Genomic DNA, 23,979 nt, shown 5'->3' with positions numbered 1-23,979 from the left:
GACACTAACTTCTGGATTTAATGTCGGACCCCACAGGTTAAGGGCCCCATCTTACAGGCCTGCTCCCCACCTCAGATGCCAGTTGCAATGGAACACCCAGGATACTGGCACTTCTGTCCAGGTTGGCTGGTATGAGTCACAGAACTTACGAAAATTCTATTCAGAAGTCCCCCCCTTATCCACAGTTCCACCTTCCATGGTTTCAATTATCTCTGTTCAACCTCAGTCTAAAAACATTAAACGGAAAAATTCCAGAAATAAACAACTCGTAAGTTTAAACTGCATTAAAAAAAAAAAAAAACCCTGCCAGCAGGTGCCAGGAGGGGAGTGGAGTCAGAGGATCTACCCAAGGTGTCTTAGGTGAAAGAATATGGGGCCATAGCCTTGGAAGGCGGAAGAGGGGCGGCAGCACCTTCCTTAGGCACAGCCCACACCAAGCAACTGCCCACCCAGGATTCAGCTCCATGCAGGCTTCCTGAGCCTCGGAGCAGCAACCACTTCTCAGATGGGCCCTGAGCTGATGTGAGCCGAACAGGCAGCCCTCCCAGCAGCTCTCCCTCACTGCCTCTGATGGTCACGGGCTGATGGATGTTGCTGTTGGTGTTAGTCACTAACAAGATCTCTGAGATCCCATGGAACATAGCCTGCCAGGCTCCTCTGTCCGTGGGATTTTCCAGGCAAGAACACTGGAGTCAGTTGCCATGTCCTCCGTCAGGGGATCTTCCCAACCCAGGGATCGAACCCAAGTCTCCTATATTGGCAACCCTTCAAATTCCCCATATCCAGGCTACAACCCAAGCCAGTTAAATAATAATGGATTGGGGTAAGACCCACACATGGTGCGTTTAAAAGCTCTGGAAGGGATCCGGATATAAGCCAACGTTGAGGCCCCTGCCAGTGGGCTGTGGGATGAGGCAGGGAGGGCCTGCACACACCGGAGGTTCTATGGCGGGGGGGTTACCGACGGCACCTGAGGGCCAAGGACTGCAGAATCCTCTGCCACCCCCCCTTCCCTCAGCTCCCACGTGCTGCATGACATGAACAGACACAGAGAGAGGGGGAGGAACTGACACCACACTGGGGAGCATTTGCCACGACTGTTTGCAACACACCCATGTGCTCTGAGACATAAAAGTGAGGGGAGCCCTAGAAATTAGAATGCACTGGGATTTCAGATGGCATTGCTGGCTATACCCTGAGAGCAACAAGGGACAAGCTGCTACTCAGCAGGAATCTCTATAAGGAAACAAACTAAATCTGAAGAAGATTCCTCCTCTTCCAAGTGCACCAGGCCTAAGGCAGAGTGGAGTGCTGGGCAGACCAGCCTGAAAGGCTTATGTCGCCCCCTAGTGGAAAGATTGAGTACAGCTCCCATTCACCACTTCCAGGAGGTCCTCCTCAAATTCTCCACCCCTGCCCACTAAATTAGGAAAATATTTCAGAGCAGAGAACCTGCCATGTAAGATGCACCAAACATGCTACAGCTCTTTATCCAGGCTGCCCCAGTCTCCGGCATCATGTCCTGAGCATGGGAGGCAGGCAGGCAGGGTTCCATGGTTATGTGCTTGGGCTATGAAGTCAGAGCAGCCGGTTCCTCCAGGACTCCTTGTGGGGCTTTGTTAAATTCACTGAAGCTCAGTCTCCTGATCTGCACAAAGGGAAAGACTCTCAACCTAACTGGGAAGGTTTGTGAAGATCACAGAGGTGACCCAGAAACCAATCATGTCTGACTTCTAGTAAGGGCCACAGGAAGTGAGCAGTTGTCAAGGTCTAGGCCCTCCTCTGAGCAAATATAACATCCTACCCCCAACAGACTATAACATGTCATGCTTCTCTCTTCGCTGTGCCTCCTGGGCCTCCAGGCCAAGTTAGGCATCCCTCAGAGCCTTCCTGTGGGGCTTCACAACTTGCATCTGAGTGTCTTTTTCTTGGCACTAACATTCTGCTAACTTGTTCCTAGTGTTCACTTCTTTATTCACTTAGTTATTTTCTCTAGGTCTCCTTAAATCTTTCCTGGAATAAGATGGAAACAAATTAAGACTTTATTTTGAACCTGGTAAGTTTGCTTTTCATTCATATATGCTGAGTTAGTTCAGCAAGTTTTCAAATGCTCTAGTCTTTAAGAGAAAAGCTTTTAAGACACACATCAGAATAACTTTAGAGATAAAAAATATTCTAATTCAGAAGATCCAAGGTAGGCCAGAGTAATCTGTAATTTTTAAAAAGTTTCCCAGCTGCTGCTAAGGCAACCAACCCCAAACCTGGTCTCAGAACAGTGTTTCAGAATCTCTGGCTTGAGAGAAAAAAGGGGCCATTAGTTATAAAGATGAATGTCAAACTCCTTTACAAAATGTCATTTTCTAAATAAAATAAATGGCAACTTTATTCAATTGAGGTGTTTCAAAAACAAGGAGCGTAAAAGCCAAATTTGCAAGTCAAACCCATTTAAACTCATCAGGGCAAAGGTCTTAAGAGAAAACCCAGCAGTGAAGCCTTCTATAAAATCAAGACTCTCCTACTTACTTGGTCTTGGAGTTTGGCTTTTCTTATGATCACACCTGGAGTAAACATCCATGGAATGAAGCTATTTCCAAGTTTCTGGACAACCCACCTCTCTTAAACCACAACAGGAACACCAAAATTCTTTTCAAGATCCCAGAGGCTGCTGCTGGGGCGTATGTTAAGAATTCACCCCATCTCCACTAGAGGGCGCTCCTTCCCTGCTCTGGGACCCTTCCCCGCACTCAGGACTGTAGACAGAGCACCCAGTTAGGGCCAAGTGTGTTTCTCCCAGATCACTGAAAGCCAAGCCCAGGAGGACACGAGGTCTCAGTGCCCCAGGACTTTACGCCATCCGGTGGCTGCTGTTCCTCACCCCGCAGGTGGTGAAGACCCACAACTGTCTCCATTTTTATTACAAAGCAGGAAGAACGGCACTGAAGGTGCAGACCTTAACTTCTGGTTCATCGAGGCCAGCAATCACTTGTGAAGGCCAAGCGTGGAAATACACCGGCATACACTGCAAACAGATGTCACGTCAGCCACCAGAGGCAGAGGGTGGGGGAGTTTCTGCCTCCTCTGAGTTCAAGTACAAATGGCTCAGCTGCTCCTTGCACATCTTCCAAAGTGCACTGCCTGGCGGGATCCTCGGGTGCCCAGGCTCAGCCGAGTCTGTGTAGTTTAAAAACTCATTTTGTGGACTGATAAGAAGCCTGTGCTGGGTCCCTGGGATGACAGGGGTGCTGCTGTGAGGGATATTTCAAACTGGGCCTCCCCAAGTCATAGGTAGGTCAGAAGATGCATTCCCCCTCTGTCTATCCACCAGGCCAGTCTTCACTCTGGTAGGGCCCTCAAACTTTTATGAAGGGATCAGAGTCCCCTTTCCTCAGAAACCCAGAGATCCTGTTTAGCCCAGACGAGCAAGAGCAATGGAGATCCAACCAAAAGTGTGAAATCAGTACCTGGAAAAACTCAATTTAAAAATCTGTGACAATTAAGAAACCTTTCCCCAAAGGGGATCTATGCCACAGAAGTACCTGAAAAGACAATACTGCTACAGACAGAGGGGGAGGGTAAAAAAGGGAGGTGGACAGGAACACATAGAAAAGGGGGAGGTGACAGAAGACAGTCCAAATGACAAGCAACCAAGACAGGAAGTGGCCAGGGCAAGATGTTCAAAGGTGGGGTTGATACCGACAGGGTTCATAGTTCCTCTGGGAAATTCTGAGTGTTATTTCTGTCTTGCCCTACTGGGCCTATGGCTGGGAGGGCCTGTGATAGATGAAAAAGTATGCTAACCAGGTCTTTCTGGTACTTTCACTGATTACTCTCTTTGAACAGATTGGCTTTACAATAAATTTTGCAACATGTTGGGTATTGGTACAGCCTTAATCCAGGGTTGGTCAGAGAAGGAAAAAAAGTGCTGGTCCCTGAAAAGAGTCTTACAAGGACATACACACCAGGGGCATCCCTAGGGTAACATCTGCCCTCACTGGCTGGACAGAATGGGGGCTTAACTGGCAGCTGCTAATATATTTCAGGAAAGGGAAAACAGTCTATTATTAATTAGAGATGCTAAAACTTGAGATGAGACTATAATAGACCAATCACTAACCTCTGCTCACAGCTACTTTCTAAGGGGCAAAGGCCCAGGCTCCAGTCTTAAAAGTCAACTGTTCTACTGACTGCTGAAAACAAATCGGTGACTAGGGTCTTCAGTTTCAAGACAGACCAGGGAGTAACAGTGGCCTTACTTTATAAAGGAGAAACACCCAGCAACTGTGATGTGGAAAATCTTACTTGCTGTCAGCAACAGTGCTCATGCCTCTGTTTCCTCTAGGTGGCAGCTTCCCAGTAAGGATGACAAGTATTAGCATTCAGCCATCTGCAAATCATTTTGGGGTGGGGGGGGTGAGGTGGGCACAGTGGCTGGTAGCAAGAGTGTATGAATCCACCTACTATAGTGAGTGCAGAAAAAGAAGGCCCCTTTCCCCCTCCTGTCTGCTTCTGTTCCAGACTACCTACATGGAGTCAGAAAGGCTGGAGGATGACAGAGCGTGGAGTCTTGTCTGCAAGCTTGAATAGCTTCCCAGGCACGTATCAGCTATGAGAACAAAATCGCCAAGGCCACTCTCTTCCTCCCCTTTTCCTCCTCCTCCCTCACCCTGGCTTCACTTCCTTCCCCCAGTGAGAGCGAGTGTGAGCAAGAGAACAGGTACTTTCTTCATTTCCTAAGCACCGCGCATCTCGGCAGCATGAGGTTTCCCTCCAAGATGTCACAAGAAACAGAGGTCTGAAATTCCCGCCAGGTCACAGGTCACAATGACTTCCGAGGGGTCTTCACAGTTAAGACGGGCACACACATTTCAGAGGGCAGCCCCTGGGCCCCCCTTCGTTTGCGCACACACACTCACGCACACTCTCACGCCCTGGGACCGGCGTTCAGCCGCGGGGCCTGGCTGGCTCAGGTCAGGTACTGCACCACGAGGAACATGACCACACAGGTGAGCAGCATCCCAGCGATCATGAAGTACTTGTCCTGGAAGGCCCGCTTCTCGATGAGCCGCATCACCGTGTTGGACAGGCCGAGCATGGTGGCGATGTCAAGGATCTTCTTCTGGGTCCCCTGGGGCAGACAGGAGGAGAACGAAAAACCATGATCACCTCCTTGTGCCAAGGGTGGGTGAACGTCAGCATGAGGTGCGATGGACCAGCAGTCTCTCGGTCACGCCTAAAGCATACAAGCAGCAGCAACCAGACGTAGATCAGGCTCCTTCAATCAAGGTCGCAGAGCAGAGCAAGGGGGACAAGCATGCTGGAACAAACGGTTGGATAACGGGCACCTTGTGCACAGAGCATGTATACACACATACACACAAATGTGGGCTTCCCGTGTAGCTCAGCTGGTAAAGAATCTGCCTGCAGTGCAGAAGACCCAGGTTCCATCCCTGGGTAGGGAGGATCCCCTTGAGAAGGAGATGGCAACCCACCCCAGTATCTTTGCCTGGAAAATCCCATGGACAGAGGAGCCTGATGGGCTGCAGTCCATGGGGTTGCAAAGAGTCGGGCACGAATGAGCGACTAACACTTTACTTCATGTGTATATGTCCGTATGTATAATGCACAAGAACATGTGTTAAAAAATGACCATTGCTTCATATTATACACAAAAATTTCATCATAAAGTTAAACATACAAGCTAAAACTATAAGCTTCTAGAAGAAAACAGGAGAATATTCCCAAACCGGAAATAATACAGGTGCATATCAACAAGAGGATGGATTAACAGTGTATGTTCTGTGCATGATGAGATACTGCTGCACAATAAAAAGGACCTGATGACACCATGCAATGACATGAAAGAGCCTGGAACACTCCTGAGAGTAACAGGCACACACAAGAGTAATGTGGACATCTACATTAAGTTCAGTAACAGTCAAAAGTAATTTATGATGAAATAAGAAGGGTGCTTGCCTGGGGCGGGGGGGTGGGGGTGGTGGGGGGGGGTGGTGGTGGGCAGGAGCAGACTTAACCTCGGAAGGGCACAAAGGCTTTTTCAGGGGTGATGAAAACGGTCTATGTTTTGACAGCAGGGAGAGTTACAAAGGTGTATGTAGGCAATTGTCAAAACTCCATGACCTGTACAAGTTAAGATCTGTACACCTCACTGTATGCACATCATACCTCCATAAAGAAGTTCTAAATTAGAATCTTTTATATTTAAAAGGAAAAAATGGGCTTCCCTGGTGGCTCAGATGGTAAAGAATTGGCCTGCAATATGGGAGACCCAGGTTTGATCCCAGGGCCGGGAAGATGCTCTGGAGAAGGGAATGGCAACACACTCCAGTATTCTTGTCCATGGACAGAGAAGCCTGGTGAACTACAGTTCATAAGGTTGCAAAGAGTCGGACACGACTGAGCGACTAACACTTTCACTTTTCACATTAAAAAATAAAAGGCAATATCAAAGAAACTTCTTCTCTGCTCCCTGGCTCTAAACCTGCCATCAGTCTGTACTCGCTGTGGAGTAGACACCTCAGGAAGTCTGCTGAGCAGAGCCTACATCCACGTTCATGAGAGGGTCAGAAGCAGGCACGACGGAACCAGAGAAACTACAGCTGCCAGACACCACCACGATGACCTAAGCCCCATATATAAATGTCACCGCCCACCACCCAAAACAAAAGAGTATTTTATTCCTAAACCAACAATCCATACCACCCAGGCCGCCCTTCCTCCCTGCTATCTAATTTTCATTTTTAAGCATATTCAATTTCATATGAAGTAATAGATGGATGCTGGGCAGATCTCAACTTACTTACACATCACCCACTGTATTTGTATGGAGGCATCTAACCTAAGGTCCCGCATCTACTTCTTAAGTGAACACAGTAACAGGCAACTGAGAGGAAAGTCTCTCAGGTCAAATATCTCTCTGCCAGAGGAGATAAGAGACATGTTTCACCACAACAGTGATGATCAGCATTAGACTCTCACTCAAGACTCTGCTTGGCTATGGAAGAAGAGATTATTCCATCACTCTACAAAATTCAAATATCAAATTCAAAAATCACTGGAAAGTTAACATACATTTCAAAAACACTACTCATTTTCTACCACAAATTTCCCCAAATCAAGGCCCGGCTCCTTCACACTTCCTCCTATGTTCTTTCCAAATGGTTTAGGCAGAAGCTTGCCTGACAGAAGCGGGGCAGGTAGAAGGAATCAGTACAGTGGATGTGTAGAGGAAACGGATGACAAACCTCACACTCCAACCCCTGACTGCCCACCTACCAGGCTTCCCAGCACTTTATCTCTGGGGACAGTGTTAGGGCAGAAGTTGCAGGGGCTCTTCAGTGACACCAGACTTCAGTAGGAAGCTGACATTTGCTTTAACAATAAGCTCTGAGCCCTACCGGGTCGATGTTGAGTGTTGACACTATGAGTCTCATCCTATAAAGAGTTTGACTATTTTTCTGAGATATGGGGAGGAAGCCAGCAGCTTTCTAAAGAAAGGGAGGATTAACCCTCTTGTATTAGTTTAGACTGGGGTTCCCTGATGGCGCAGCGGGTCAAGAATCCGCCTGCAATACAGGAGACAGAGGAGATGTGGGTTTGATCCCTGGGTCGGGAAGATCCCCTGGAGGAGGAAATAAGGAAATGACAACCCACTCCGGTATTCTTGCCTGAAAAAAAACTGTGAACAGAGAAGACTGGTGGGCTACAGTTCATGGGGTCACAAAGAGTCAGACACGACTGAGCAAGCACACACACACACATCAGTTCAGAGGACTGCAGGCGGCTGTCCTGAACGGGGGCGCCCGCGGAGCTGTGAGGCCACGCTTCCAGACTGTCTGAAGCGCTGCAGCCATCAGCAAGATAAGTGTCACTCGAGGCCTGCCTGACCTCCTCCCAGGTAAAGGTGGGAGGCGATGCTCAGAAACATACTGAAGTCCTGCAGAGCTGACAGGCTCAACATGGTCCAACAAAAACTAAGATAAAGCTCACACTTCCGAGTGACTGCTTCTCACAGCTCAGGGGCTGGGAGGGCTCCGCGCACAAGGGACCACACCCTGATAAGAGGCCCAGTTCACACCCCATTATCCATCAGGGTTGATACAGGAAAAGGGCTGAGGCTGAAACATCATGACTGACATCAGAGGCTGTGTAATGTTTCTGCAAACCACTCCCTAGGGGTCTGAGCCTCAGCCAGTGGGGCAGGGTTTCTAGGAATGCCTGTTACTAAAGAGAGAATGCAGCAGTCACGGGGTCACTAGCCTGTGCTTCAGAAGCCCCCGTCAACCAACCCTGGCAGCCCAGGACCCTCCCTTGGGGGGCTTCAGCTGCTGCAGGACAGAGGTCTTGGCTCTAAGACTGCCCACCACAGGGGCCACACGGAACACACCCAAGAGTGAGTGAGACGCCAAGTAAAGCGTGTCTTCCTTCTTCCGAGAGCGAACTCTATCACAGAATTCCTTGGCCCATTACTGCTTCCTCTCACAGAGGCAGTCACTTTCTGTTCAGTCCAGGAAATGGAAAAACACCTGGATACTGAGAGGTGCCACATTATGGTTCACTGTAAACACAATAAATACCTACTGGCAAAGGGAATTCGGCTACTTTTGGACTCATAATAATCCACTTCCAGCAAAAAGGATCCCAAACTCAAAGGCTCTGTCTCACCATCACAGCATCACAGTTCAGGGCTACGTGACCAAAAGTTAAACGCGGGTCTCACACTGCTGGCTAAAGTCAAAACACAAGGCCTTCTCCCTGTCCCCCCAAAAGGGCCCCCACCTTCAAGGTCAGTCTCTGGGCCCTCAGTCCCGCCAGAATACTGTGCCCGCCTCCAATGAGGTCATCCATGCCGTGGTGAATTTTCTGGAGGGAGGAGTTAAACTGCAGTGATTCATCCATTGGTATGGTGGTGTCAGAGTCCTGTGAAAGAAACGCAGGCACTTGATTAACTTTGCTGCCGCTCAGCTCCTGGTGTCCCCACCTCAACTGACCACTCTGTCTCTTGGTCCAGGTCAAGCCGGAAGAACTGCCAGAGGAAATGGTGCAAGAATCAAAGGAACCTGAAGGAGACTAAAAAGCAAAGCGGAGATCTGGGGCGGCCTCTGTCCACTCAGAGGAAGTGCAATTCTCAGACTTCTCAGTCTCCAAGTGGGTTCCACCACACAAGTCTGCTCATCCCTGCCTCCTCCGCATCACTCCCCCAACTCAGGAAAAATTTTTTCATTTTACTTTTTGATGTGGACCATTTTTAAAGTCTTTTATTGAATTTGTTATAATATTGCTTCTGTTTCATGCTTCGGTTTTTTGGCATGCAGGATCTCAGCTCCCCAATGAGGGCGCGAACTCACTCCCGCTGCACTGGCAGGCGAGTTCTTAACCACTGGACCTCCAGGGAAGTCCTGGAAACACTATTCTCACTGGGTTTCTCCTGGAGGTTGTCTCTAATTCCTTACTAACCTAACTTCTTCCAAATGTTCCTTTACCTGGCTTCCCCTTGGTGCAGTGGGGAAGGTTTGCTTTTGTCCTTTGGCTATTTCATTGGTTTATTCCTCCCTCCGATTAGACAGACTGACTACAGAGAGCAGAGACTGGTTTCTATTAAAGGCCCAACAGTGTTCACAATGGGACTATCCACCTGGGCAGGGAAGAAAAGTCTGTAAAAAAATCAAGGGAGGAAAGAACTAATACTGATCAATGCTTTCCACTTTGCAAACTCTTCATTCTAAGCTTGCTCAGGCCCCACTCTAACCTTATGCTGTAGTTATGGTATTATCCTCGTTTTAGATGAAGAAACAGAAGCCCAGAGAGGTGGAATGACTTGTCTAAGACCCCGCCAGTGAGACGTCCAGAGGGGCACAAATCCCCGTGCTGGGTGCAGAGCCCGCCCTCTTAACTGTCCCATAGGGAGAAACATCAAAACCGATCCCAGCGCTCCAATTTCACCCTGCAGTGGGAAGGACATGGATGCACGGCATGACCAGTCACTGCCCTGTCCTCTTTCCAGCTCCCTGACCGTTACAAACCCTTCTGCCAAGCAGGACCACTTTTACCACTTTCTGTCATCATGAAGAAGTTAAACCCCTTTTCTCTGCTGCTCAAGTTCACAATCATTTTTCAGGTATATATTTTCAATCCCCCCCCCGCCCCCGGCCCCCGCTAACATGGGAGTTTCTCAGGAGTAGGAGTCAAGGTTTTTAGTTTAAACACACTTTACTTTCAGCACCTTAAATAGCATCCTGCACAAGCTGATGTTTGGTGGGTGAAGATCCCAGTGTTTGGGTACAGCTGATGGGCTGTTATCTCTCAGAAAAATGTACTATAGCTCATGATCATAAAAAGACCAGGAAGTTCATTTAGCCAGATAATTTTTATTAAGGGCCCACTGTACGCACAGCATCACACTAGGCTGGTAAGATGTAAAATAATTCGGAGCCATCATCCCTGGCCTAAAAAAGCCCTATAACCAACGCCACGGCTATCAAAAGCCCACACGACACCTTAAGGATGTCATATAGCTCCCTACTCTTTTGAAAAGAGGCTCTGCTTACTGACCAACACATGTTCGTTGACCTCTTGAATTGTTAATCATTACTACTTGACTGCTTACATCAGAGAAACCAAACTATGTAGGCATATTCTGAAGCACCTGGGGAAATTTACTGCACATGTGGACACAGCAAAGAGGGTTCAACATCTGCAAAGTGGGAACTGATTTGAATTCTGAGGCTGGGCTTAGAAAGCGTAAGCCTACTTTAGAAAATGAACCTCTGTAAGAAAACAAAAAACCAACCAAACAAAAAGCCCCCGAGACCCACCTTATTTGGTGGAATACATTATGCAGGACACAGGAAAAGCCAGTAATGTTCTACAGCCATGTGTGAGAAATGATCCCATTGAGACCAAAGGACAGGGACATGGGTATCCGAGGAAATCAAACATGCAAACCAACAAGCAACTTTCAAATGGGCTCAAGTCAAGTAGTCCCTTTAAAACGAAATACCTGTTAACAAATCCCTCTTAACTGCCGCTCAGACTAGAGGCAAAAGCATTTTAATGCATTAAACACTGGAACTGCATGCATGCACATACGCACACACATGCAAAAACATTTTAACACATCCAACACTGGAACTGCACGCATGCGCATGCACACACACACACACACACACACACACACACACACACACACAGGTAACTGCCTGAAGGCAGCTTTGAAATGCTGCCCTTGCTACAAATAGTCTAAGTTATCCTTCTTGATCTGATCAGGAAAATGTTTCCACCATGGGAAAGTCCACTTCTCTGCATCCACCAGTCAAACCAGGTAATTTTCACCTCTGCCTGTTCCCTCAAATTAACTACTTCCTCTGAGGGTTTTTGTGACAGAAAAAGAGATGCAAGCAGTGTTTAGGTCTAGTCTCTGTAACGCACTCAGCCATCACTCCCAGTTCTCTCCTCCCGTCCCATCGGTCTGCTTCAGTGCCCCGCAGAGGGCTCCTGTCAGAGTCCTGAGCGCCAGCTCTGACCAGCCGCCCAGTCCCTGCCAATCCCACCCAGGCGCCGGGCTTACGTTCGTGGTGAAGGTGCGAGACAGAAGCTCCTCTCGCTGTCTCTCCTGCTGCTCGCGTGCATACCGCCGGTGCTGGAAGTTTCGAAGAGCAGTCTGCAGGTGCTGGACGTCGTACTTTAACTGGTCGACACGGCTGGAATTGACAGAGAGATTAAATTCCAGGAGTCCCGAGCAGCACAACTGGCGGCGGCTGGACTTCGTCTTCAGGGAAGAAGACAATTCCTTACTCCCCCTGTACCCCTCCATGCTATCCAGCCCCCACCCCAAATGATCTGATTTGATCAATGGTATTGAAAGTAAAAAGGGAGCCTGTAATTAGAGCAGGATAGTAGCAAATGAGATTCCAGCAGCTTTCCTTAGCTATCTGCTGGTCTCTGATTCTGGATGCATGACAGGGAACAGGTGACAGGAAGCAGGTTCGATGACCTCTTCCTGACCTTCCAGGGATTATATTGCTCTCCTGGAAGAAGCCCAAGGCATCTGTGGGGTACAGCATCAATGAAGTTTCATAAACGTTCTGGAAACAGAGGCTGGGGTGGAGGTGGTAGGAGTGGTTTTGCTTTAATTTCATGGGGGTGTATCAAACATTAGATCAGTATTCCATTACAAACACATTGACTGGAGTGATTAAGAGCAAGATAATTCAACCCAAGAATGAAGTGGGAATCAAAAAACAGAGTGACACTCCCTGGTGGCATTAGGTTTCAAATGGCCATGGGTCTGGTCAGAAAAACAGTACTGGGGGCAAAATTTCAAAATGATACCAATAAGGAAAGGAGATACCAGGCTTCTGAGCCACTAACCTCACAGGCTTTTTATTCTTTTTTTTAACTGAAGTAGAGGTGATGTACAATATTACATAAGTTACAGGTATACAATATCGTGACTCACAAGTTTTAAAGGTTATAATCCATTTATAGTTACTATAAAATATTGGCTATATTCCCTGTGGTGTACAACACAGGCTTTTGATTCTGAGGAAGAATCACGCAAATAGAATTGTGGTCTTTACAGGACTTTATCTTTGCATAGTCTCAGTTTTTCAAGGTGTAAATGGATTTTCAGAATATTTAATGACCTCTCTGGGAGCAAGGCCTGGCAGGGTCAGAGCACTCACAGTTTGGCATTCTGTCTTTTGTGGGGGGGCTCCTTGCTGGACAAAATCTCCAGACGCTCTAGTTGGCTGAATATCTGGTCTATGCTTGCTTGGATTTCATTTTCTACTACTGCACAAAAGAGAAAAAAGAATAGTTACTGGAAAAGAGATAGTGAACTTAAATTAGAATGGTAAATCAAACATGTCTTTTGTCTATATCCAATAAATTCAAAAATATGTACTACAAAAGAAGAAAAATGCACTGATGAGAACAGAAAAAAATTCAAATTATACTAAGTGACTTTCTAAATGTTTTTATATATATATATGCATACATATATACATATGTATATATATGTATATAGCTGTTAATGCCATAATAATGCTATTAAAAAAAAAAAAACCTAAAGATAAATCTATAGAAATAAATTTCCTGGGAGGGGGGATCGGGATGGGGAACACATGTAAATCCATGGCTGATTCATGTCAATGTATGGCAAAAACCATTACAATATTGTAAAGTAATTAGCCTCCAATGAATAAAAATAAATGGAAAAAAAAAAATAAACTTCCTGTCTTTGAAAATAAAATGAACATTCAAAGATTGTCCAAAAAAAACAAAACAAAAATAAAACAAAAAAAAGGCTGTCCAAATAAATATTTTCAGCAAAATGTAGTATTTTATGATATAAAATGAGGCCTCTTTTCCTTTGAGATTATCCTCAGATATGGGTTATAAATATCTAGTAAAAAGACTGCCAAATGAACCCTCTACAGAAAATAATGAGGTTAAAAAAAAAAGCACACAGGGAAAGATTAGTATGTGAAACAAAGAGAAGCATTCCCTTAATAGGGAAGCTGAAAAAAAAAAAATAGGTAGGCTGATGCTGGAGTCACCAGAATAGACAAAATACCAACAGGGAAGGTCCAGGAAAGAATCCAGAGAGGTAATAACATGATAAATACAGTCATTTTCCTTAGCTCCTTTGCTAAACAGTCAAAATGACCTCTTTTCCATTTCTACTCATGTACCAATGAGATGGCCGGAAAGCCAAACAAAGTCGATGGTCAGAGGCTAAACTGTGCACAGAAGAAGGCATCCAGACTGCCTCGTGTCCAATAAGGAAACGACAGTAGCGACAGAGGTGTCACCTCCTCAGGGGAGCCCAGAGCTAACAAACACAGCTCAGAACAAGGCGGGGCACAGGACCGGGAGAAGAGGCGCTTGGGAGCAGCAGAAAGCAGACCTGAGAAAACAGGAGAAGGGGCCCAGTGCCAGCCAAGGAGTGACAGGAGGAGACAGCGTCAGTGGTGGGAGGGGGACAAGCAGTGTCTGTGTGATGGACTCAGAAAAAGCACCTTTTCTTTTTCTTTTGGCCATGCCACATCGGCAGGTGGGATCTTAGTTCCCTGAACAGGGGTCGAACCAGTACCCCCCCGTGTTGGAAACATGGCGTCTTAACCAAGGGACCACCAGGGAAGTTTCAGGATCTTTTCTCATAAAGAAAAGAAACTAAAACACAAATAGCAGCACTCTTCTCAAAAGAAATCATGGTGTGGGAACTGAACTAATTAATATTGCCCTTCGTTTCTGAATAATCCTCCTGGAAAGCTGCAGAATTCTCAGCTCAAGAAGAAACGCCCAGTTCCAGTTAAACATCTCTGAATCTTTATGGACCACATTCCTCTACGGACAGGGTAATTAGATTAAGACAGATGGAGGCAAGTACTCCCATTCCCATCGGGCCCTGTCAGGTTGAGTGGAGGGGTAATGGGGGATAAGACTTGTGGGATTCCAGAGGGCACGGTCAGGGAAACCAGTGACTTTGCCATAGGGTTTTTCTGTCCACTCTCACAACAGAACTCATTCCACGCTGACTCCTTCAGCCCCTGAGGCAGAAACACAGTCAGGAAACCCAGCCCATTAGCAGCGTGTCATCAGAGACAGGACTCTGGTCTCCGTAGTTAATTACTCACAGTGCAGAGACTGCTTGTCTGCCGTCTCCAGGCGTCCCATGTGAGACTGGATTTCATGGACATGCCTATCAAAGGGAGAGGGAGGAAATGAGTGAGACGCGCGTAATCAACAGTACTTCGGTCAGGAAAGACAATTTTTCTAATGCCAACGTAGAACTGATCTAAATGGACAGTGTCGCTGAACTGTGAAATTTGTATGTGGCACTTCAGGTCACATGTTTTGGCACGGTTTCTAATATTTTAACGTTAAATATTAATAACAAGGCAGACAGGCGGCATTTAGTGAGCGCTCACTGCATCTGAGACGTTCTGCAAGGTCAAAAACCCTATGAGCAAAGGACTATTATCACCCTCTTTTCGTAAATAAGACAACTGAAGCCCAGAAAGGTTATGTAACTTGTTCAAGGTCACACACCAAGTGATAAACCTCGATGTGGACCCGGCCAATCCCACTCTCTGTTCTCTGACCCAATGTGCTGAGTACTGCTCTGTAGTAGAGAGAGTCAAAGGGCAAGAGAGATAGAATTCTTGTCCTTGAGAAACAGTATAATTAGGAACGACAGGCCAGATAGACGTGAAAAGTCCCAAGAAGATTTAAGAGAACACTAACACACACAAGCGTAAACAAAAAGAAAGATCTGAGCACCAGTGCTAAGTAAAGGCAAAGAAAACAGAAGACTGAGCTGGGGGCAGCTCTGTGGGCAAAGGGAATTCGAAATGTGATTTGGTAAACGAAAATGTGGACAAAATGACGTGCAAAAAGGCCTGCCAGTCCTGTCACATGGGTGACCAGCAGGCTGGCATGCCTGAGAGCTGGGGTCACAGGGAAGAAGGGGAGGAGGCGGATTAGTGGGAGGGAGCCATCAGAGGAAGGCCCAGAGAGACAGGGATCTCCTATTTGGTAAACCTCTTTCCTTGGCAATAGGAGGCAATTATGGAAACACAGCACTGTACCGGGGCCTCTGGCCAGTCCTGACACCAGGCCCAGGGCACTTCCCGATGGCTTCCCAGGGCATGGCTAAAGTCACCCTCTGAGCCCTTCCAAGCAGTCCTCTGTGATAAATCCTGGGGCTTCTGGTCTTTTCACAGAGAGTCACAGGATGGGGGTGGGGGTGAGCTCTTCTGTCATCTCCAGGGCCTTGAAGAAATGTCAGCAACCATCCTCCACCGTGAGCACCACAAACTGTGACCCCAAATTTATCAACGCAAGCCAGGAGCCCAAATTTGGTTTGAACTTGCTTCGAGTCTTTTCCAGGGCTTCACTGTGGTCTCAAAACATGACCCATGGTTCCAGAAGCAAGGGCAGACCCTCAGAGGTTCCTGGGCAAGACCCAAGGTCCTGACAGGCAACCAGAAATCACTCCTAGAGTCTGAGGGACGAGGTCGCTACTTCAGGAAGGTAAGTCCAGGTGCTTTAGAATGGAGACACATGGAGATATGGAGGCAGATGTAGGACAGCAACTTGAAGAAACTGACACCTGGATCAGGGAAATGACGAAAACAGCCAGAGAGTACTGAATGGCAGTGCTGATGGAAAAAGAGAATGAGGACTTCCCTGAAGGCCTGGACGTGGGCAGTGAGGCAAATTTCTAATGGAAGCGGGAAAGGAACGGACTGCAACAAATGCTGATGGCTCAGATCGTTAACCATGTGAAAAAAAGACACCTTGTGTAATACACAAAGATAAACTCAAGGTGTGCATATTATGACTTCAGGTTAAGTAAGGATTTCTTGAACAAGACAAAAATCAAAACTACCCCCCCAACCCCACAAATCACAAAAGAAAAGACTGATAGATCTGACCACAGTAAAAAACAAAAACAAAACCTTTTTACACCAAAGGCACATCTGGAACAAAAAAAAAAAGGCAGAGACTGGAAGCCACCTGCAGCAGATAACAAAGGAATATGTTTGAATGTATAAGGAACTACTACATATCAATAGGAAAAGTCAAAACAATTTTTAAAATGGGCAAAGGGCAACTGAGAGAAAAGGAAATCCAAATGGACAAAAAAAATATATGAAGAAACACTCTTCCAGTAATCAGGAAAATGCATACTGAAAGTAATAACATCACATTTCTCCCATGTGATTGACAAATACTTTATTCATTTACTTATTTTCATTTTCGGATGCACCCTGCAGTATGTGGGATCTTAGTTCCCTGACCAGGGATCGAACCCACACTCCCTGCATTGGAAGGCAGAGTCTTAACCACTAGACCACCAGGGAAGTCGACAAATACTTTAAAATTTAAGGATGAGGGACCTCTGGCAGGCATAACAACGGTTCCCAAGGGGTCCTGGGGAAGATTTCCAGGTTGTATCACAGGCCTGCCTTTGGCTCCATATTCTGTTCTGGTATTTTTTTAAAAATCAGCTTATGATTATGAAATTTGCACAAAATTCTGCGCTCCAGTGACTGGTTAGGATATTGAACCACAAAGCGAATACGAATGTTTTTCATTTAGACTGTGGTGTTGGAGAAGACTTTTGAGAGTCCCTTGGACTGCAAGGAGATCCAACCAGTCCATCCTAAAGGAGATCAGTCCTGGGTGTTCATTGGTAGGACTGATGTTGAAGCTGAAACTCCAATACTTTGGCTACCTGATGCAAAGAGCTGGCTCATTTGAAAAGACCCTGATGCTGGGAAAGATTGAGGGCAGGAGAAGGGGACGACAGAGGATGAGATGGTTGGATGGCATCACCACCTCAATGGACATGAGTTTGAGTCAACTCCGGGAGTTGGAGGTGGACAGGGAGGCCTGGTGTGCTGCAGTTCATGGGGTCACACAGAGTCGGACATGACTGAGCAACTGAACTGAATAAAATAAAATTTGTTGGAGATAAAAAGCATTTTAAGATTTTTTTTAAAAGTCAAATGCACAACACAGAATGGCATTCAGGTTTGGGTCACTTGCCAAAGAAACCCTACCAAGTCAAGATTTCCCCCAATGGAAGATGAGCAAGATGACTGGGCAAGTTTAGAAGTCAAGTTGCAAAGAGGAACAGCCAAAAGAGCTAGTGATAATGATCCTTTAACAAAGGAAAGGAAAAAAACAACTAAACTAAAATGGGGCAGCTGGGGCTCTTCAAGTATCTAGAGATGACAGGAAGAGGAGTGGGCTTGTTCTCTGTTGCTGCTCCTTAAGGGAGTGTGAGGATGCGTGCTCAGTTGCTTTAATCGCGTCTAACTCTCTGCGATCCAATGGACTCCGTGAGATTTCCCAGGCAAGAGCACTGGAGTGGGTTACCATGCCCTCCTCCATGGGATCTTTCTACCCAGGGATTGAACCCACGTCTCCTGCAGTGCAGGCAGATTTTTACCACTGAGCCACCGGGGAAGCCCCCTTAAGGGAGCCCCAGAACCAAAGGGTACAAATTTCAAGATGACAGATGTCAGCTGAACACAGAAGGAAAAACTGAGAACGAACTGTAGAAGAAGAGGGGGAAAAAGGGCTCTGGCATGTTTACACACAGAGCACATGAACTGTCTTGGGCTTTATTAAGGGTCTTCCTGACCAAAGTGAACTGAAATGGAAGATCTTGCCAGTCATTTTCAATTCTTAAATTCCACAACAACAGCAGAAGAGATGATGTCAATACCCACAAAACCCTATAACCACTCATCAGCTGACTGTTACTATTTTCTAAGCAAAAATGGATATTAAATTGCAGCGAAACGTGACTTTTCCCAACCAATCTCTTTTTGCTTTACATGAACGAGAAAAGATAAGAGCCAATAAAGTGATACCAATCTCTACATGCCAGGCCCGAGGAAATGAATGAAAACAGAGCAAGGATGAATGGCATTGCGAGAACTACTATATGCAAAGTGGCAAATATATTTTACATGGAACTGGGAATTCAGACAACACATTTGAAGCAATAAGGAACAGTTGGGTATGCAAATGTGACATGGGAGTGTGGACACTAGAAATCAGAAGTCCTAGTCCTGACTTGTGTGGGGTTCATGGTGGGCATGGGTGAAAACATAACCAAGCAGAGACCCAGTAGCAAATAAACAAGTGTCATTGCTGCTGAGTTTTTTTAAAAATGTCTGTAGAAGATCTAGGAAGAATTTTTTTTTAGATAAAGCTTACTTATTTATTTGGCTGCGTCCAGTCTTGGTTGCATGGGCTCACAGACCTTTCAGTTATGCAGTGTGGGCTTAGGTGCTCCACAGCACGTGGCATCTTAGTTCCCCGGCCAGAGATCGAACCCACATCCCCTGCATTGCAAGGCAGACTCTAAACCACTGGACCACCAGGGAGGTCGCTAGGAAGAATTTGAAAACAGACTTGCTTTTTAAAAGTCCATGGAGGGACTTTCCAGATAGTCCAGTGGCTAAGATGCCACTCTCCCCAATGCAAGAGGCTTGAGTTCGATCCCTGGCCAAGGAACTAGATCCCACACGCCACAACTAAGAGTTCATATGCCACAACTAAGAGTTTACATGCAGCAACGAAGATCGAAGAGCCCACATGCCACAACTAAGACCCGGCACAACCAAATTAAAAAAAAAAAATTTAAGTCCAGGTAACTACCCGACCCCCATCATATACACCCACTTTGCACACATACTGCTTCTGCCTAACTCGAGCAGGAAACAGGGTTTTAGAGTTAAAAGACCTGAGTTGGAGTTTGAGTTCCACTATGCAGTAGCTGAGGGGCACGGAACAAGTTCATTTAATTCCTTGGTGCCTTAGTGTCCTCAACTCTTAAATGGGGCACTGATAATCATAATTATTTAGGGGTCATAGATCCAAAGGCAATATGAAACTGCTGTGGTAACCCACACAGCACCATAGGGAAGTCTGTTGTTTTTACTTTGCTTGCTTTATTTAAAAGTAGCAGAACGATCTGGGCACTTTCACCTCACCCACTTTGCCTTCACTATATTTAGCCTCTCATCAGAAGGCAAAATCAAAAAAAAAAAAAAAAAAAGGAAAAACTGGTCTTGAGATAAGGTAACAGTCTTTAAACCCAGCTGTTCATCAAAATCACCTGGAGAGCTTGTTAAAAATAGAGCTTCTTGTGCTCCAAACCTATTGAATCAAAATCTCTAGTGATAATAAGGTCCAGGGCACTGAATGATCCTGGACAAATATGGGCACCTTTACAAGCACTGGGATCTCAAAAATAGAAGCCTGGCTACTAGCTCCTCTATAAAGTTCACCCTAACACAGTATTATTTAAGTGTAAAATGTTTAACCTGCTTTTCATCTGTTTTTTCCCCCCCAATGTTCAGGAATTTTCAAGATATGCAACTTTAAAATGCTGATATAATTCCAATGTACTTTCAGGGACACAGTAAGAGATAACCACAAACTGGGTTCAAAGTTCCAGTAAAATTAATATGCTCAGTTACTGCTGTATCAGTTCAGCTGCAATCATTAATTTCTGCAATTCCAAAATTTAACTGCAGATACACACAGGATTCTGTTTCCTTTTTAAGACACTCAATCACAAGTGTTATGGAACTGGAAGGAGAATTACAGTTTAATCAGCCCCAAACTTTTATTTTACAGGTGAGGAAAATAAGGTGATGAGGTCTAGAACCAGAATCCTCAGTCCTGTTTCAGTCCTTGAGGGGAAAGGAGGCAGATCAGAACATACTGCACCAATAATAATCGTAATGATGATGATGAATATACTGCAGTGCAAAACAAAGTCAATTTCCTGAGGGTAGGGCTGTACTGTCTGCACTGGGTGCCTAACACATAGCAGGTGCTCAATCAATATTCACTGAATAAACGAATGACTACATAGTAGGCGGCCTAGCAGTGGCTGGTCAAATCTTGTCCCTTGTCTGTTTTTGTAAATAAAGTTTTACTGGAATACAATCACATCCATTTGTTTACACATTGTCTAAAGGCTGCTTGCGCACTAATAAGAGAGCTGAATAGCTGCCATAGAAACCATATGGCCTGTAAGACCTAAAATATTTACTATCTGGCTCTTGACAGGAAAAGTTGGTGAGCTCTGCTATAGAGTCTAAGGGTCTATAGAGTTTGAGGGTAGGTTGTTGGAGGCCTGCGTAGGTAAGGAGTTCATCTATGTCCCACAAATCTTGTTTGGGACACCGTTTAGAATTCCTCCTCTAAGTTTACATATAACTGAGCTTCCAAGTTTACTCTGTGATCAGCCACCTGCTGCACCAGTAATAAGCAGCATGAGACTCTGTGAATAAAATTATTCTTAAAAATAAAATGGGTTGCAACCTCCTTAGGAATATCCTTTAATCAAATTAGCTAACCAGATGAGACTATACATGAGATCAAAGCATTACTTAGTCCACTGAGCCTGGTTATTGTAAAGGATCTGCCCTTTCTTAGTAACATGGGCATAACTTCCTGCTTCATTTCTTTTCCAACTGACTCACAGATCCAGCTTTTAAAGTCCCTTGTCTGTCCTTCCTATAATTTTTATATGAGAATAGGGTTCATATAACACCATAAGACTAATTCTGCCATTTCAATACTATTACAAAGTAGGCTCTACATTTTCACCTGCCCAAACCAAACGCTGAATCAATAAAGTAAAAAGAAGTAGAAAATGAAACAGTAACTTAATGAAAAATAAATGAAACACAAAATTAGAAAATGAAACAAGAGGATCATCTTCCTCTTATTCTAGTGCTCTAAAGTATTTCTTTTATTGTGAATTCATTAGAGAGGTGGGTTCCCATTTTCTTTCTTTCCCAGGCCTTGGTGGTACGATTTTATGAATTTTCATCGGCACAAAACTACACTAAGTTGAAAGGTGTCAGAATAGGACAGGTATAAGTACATATATATTTCAAACAAATCTGAAAACAGAGACTCATACAGACATTTGTACACCAGTGTTCTCAGCAATATTATTTACAATAGTCAAAAGGTGGAAACCACCCAAGTGCCGATCAGTAGAGGAATGGATAACAAAACATTGTGTGTGTGCGTGTAAAACTCTGTAAAGGAATATTATACAGCCATAAAAGGAACAATAGATACATGCTATGACACAGATGAACCTTGGAAATCTTATGCTAAGTGAAATAAGGCAGACACGGAAGGATAAATATATTATTCTACTCATACGAGATATCTAGAATAGGAAAAGTCAGAAACAGAAAGCAGAACAGGTTACCAGGGACCTGGGGAGAACTGGGGGAGTACTGCTTAATGGGTACATGAGTTTCTGTTTGGGATAATGAAAAAGTTCAGGAAATAGATAATGATGGTTACACAACACTGTGACTGTACTTCATGCTGCTGAGCTGTAGCTTAGAAATGATTATCATTTTAAATAGTAAATTACATGATACTGGAAACTTAATTATAAATCAAATGGTTAGCTTTAAAAAGGTAAACTTCATGTTATTTATGTTTGACCATAATAAAAGATAACTCATAAAAAAATTTCCCCCCAAACAGGATAGGTATGATCTTATTTCCCTACTCAATTACGTATTTCAGCAAGCTCCTAAAACGCTGAGCAGTATGAATAAGGAACACTACCAAGGAATTTTACGAGAAGCTAAACCAAAATTCACCTTCTTTAAAGGTAACCTGGAACCAGATATTCTGAGCAATTTCTTTTATCAGAAAAATATGGTCTTTTAGTGTAAACCAAAATCAGAATAAAAGAGAAAATAAAAATCACAGCGTAGCAGCAATAAGGTTTGGGCCAATCAAGACTAAGTATTGATATCATTTAAGAGCTGTGAGTCATTAATTAAACTTTTTCTGACGACTTTAGCCCAGTGATGGATACTCCTAAGTTGCTTAAGGAGATTCTGTTGGTAATGCTCATTTACCTTCCATCTCTTGGTGCCCCATGTTAGACCTTTCTTTCGAACACCCTGGCTCTCCAACTAAACAGTAACCGCCTATGTGCTGGGGCCCTCAGTCCCCACCGGTTCTAGCAATCCGGACCACAGAGTTGGCTGGAGCTGGACAATATGACTTTCCCTTCACCTAGTCTACCCAGCAGCTAGTCACGGCCTCGGAGATCCCGGAAGGCATTCGGCCCAATGTCGCCGGGCACCAGGTCGGACCCTCCGGCCGCCGCAGACCTGGGCATCACGGCCAAAGACTGAGCCCTTCCGAGCTGGTCCCCACGGCAGCGCCCGGACGGAAGGACTAGGCCTCCATTCTGGCAGACGACCGAGGCCCCAGCCCAGGGGACTAGGGCTCGCCTAGCCTGGCTTCGTCCCAGCCCATGCCCGACGCGTCCCTCACTTGTGCGTTTGCTGGTACAGCGGCTCCATGTTGCCGGCCCCGCCGGGTCCCGCTCCGGCTTCCACGGAACACGTCCTCACAGCCCCCCTTCCGGCTTCCGGTCGCAGGACCCTCCTCCACTGCCCGCTAGGGCTGTCCCAACGCGCGCCATCCTGGTGGCGCCTGCGAGAAAGGAGAAGGGGAACGAATAAAGAGGCCTGAAGAAGGCTAAGCGTAATCAGAGGTTCTGACTCAGATGAGGGACGAGGAAGTATAGGTTTTGGCAAGAGGCTGTCTGCAGCATTGAGTCAGGCATTGGTAAGGGCAGTCTCAGTGTATCGGCGTGGGGTCCTCAGAGCAAGGTTGTAGGTCAGCGGACCACAGCTTTTCTTTGCTGGAGAAAGGCTGGGACTGCTTGGCTTCGTGTTAAACTATTTATTTGTGGGTCTGGAGATTTCTCTCTTCGCTGGAGTCTCTGGTGCAAGCATCTCCTGCCTCGCCCCCCAACTATCGCCTGTCTCGCCTCCCCCGCCCCCCACCACTTTCATCTAATAAAACCCAGAGTAAATGAGCGGTTACCGTGTATCACATATGGTGTGGGGGCAAACCGGTTCTTCTTGTCCTCAAAGAGGTCTCGGTATAGGAAAGGAAATAAGATGTGTGCACAAATAAACGTCTAAGGATAGACGATCTAAAGACATCAAGCGAGTTAGAGTCGACTCCAATTGGAGATTCGGGAAAGATAATGTAGGAGGCGACATTTGAGTTAGGACTTGAAGGATTTGGACACTTGAAGGATTCGGACACCACGTAGACCTAATCCGTTTCCATCCTCCCAGACTTATCTACAGTTCCTCCCAAGGGAGGAGATATTCCTTTTCCTTTGACAAGTTGATGCTTCTGTTTTCCTGTATCCTGGATCCCACCCAGTTTTGTGTCCTAAGAGACTGTCCACCCATGTACATTCTTTCCTTAACACTTGCCCATTTATTCTAATATTTATTTCTTAATGATTACCTACTGTTAGCAGGCACAGATATTGGGGCGGGGTGGGGGGATGGAAGACAAGTAAGACACAATCCTAGACAAGCAGATTAGAGTGATCCCAGTCACTTAAGG

General features: G+C 45.7%; 1 protein-coding gene across 3 annotated transcripts; it reads right to left on the bottom strand.

Annotated features, from left to right (window-relative positions):
* Nucleotides 1-2,353: 2,353 nt before the first annotated feature.
* Nucleotides 2,354-22,990, bottom strand: GOSR2 (golgi SNAP receptor complex member 2). 3 transcript variants are annotated; one of them, XM_020873427.2, is made up of 6 exons: nt 22,882-22,990; nt 14,658-14,722; nt 12,702-12,810; nt 11,585-11,717; nt 8,797-8,937; nt 2,354-5,125 (listed from the first exon to the last, which is right to left on the bottom strand). In XM_020873427.2, the coding sequence occupies exons 1-6, from the start codon at nt 22,908-22,910 to the stop codon at nt 4,964-4,966; spliced, it is 639 nt and encodes a 212-aa protein (XP_020729086.1). In that variant the 5' UTR covers nt 22,911-22,990; the 3' UTR covers nt 2,354-4,963. The 3 variants fall into 3 exon arrangements, with proteins under 3 accessions (XP_020729086.1, XP_070335714.1, XP_020729087.1); XM_070479613.1 differs by lacking the exon at nt 22,882-22,990 and adding an exon at nt 22,458-22,842; XM_020873428.2 differs by lacking the exon at nt 8,797-8,937.
* Between the last annotated feature and the right edge of the window lie 989 nt (nt 22,991-23,979).

The sequence above is a fragment of the Odocoileus virginianus genome, chromosome 17 (assembly GCF_023699985.2).
Source record: "Odocoileus virginianus isolate 20LAN1187 ecotype Illinois chromosome 17, Ovbor_1.2, whole genome shotgun sequence".
NCBI lineage: Eukaryota > Metazoa > Chordata > Mammalia > Artiodactyla > Cervidae > Odocoileus > Odocoileus virginianus.
Note: the sequence above shows the minus strand (reverse complement) of the source record. Positions and strands in the feature narration are given on the sequence as shown.

Excerpts from the sequence above, each read along its gene's own strand:
- GOSR2 (XM_020873427.2), bottom strand. The coding sequence starts at position 22,910 with ATGGAGCCGCTGTACCAGCAAACGCACAA. Across the intron at positions 12,811-14,657 it reads AGACAAGCAGTCTCTGCACT|TAGTAGAAAATGAAATCCAA; the intron begins GTGAGTAATTAA and ends TCTTTTGTGCAG. Across the intron at positions 5,126-8,796 it reads CCCAGAGACTGACCTTGAAG|GGGACCCAGAAGAAGATCCT; the intron begins GTGGGGGCCCTT and ends TGTCTGCCCCAG.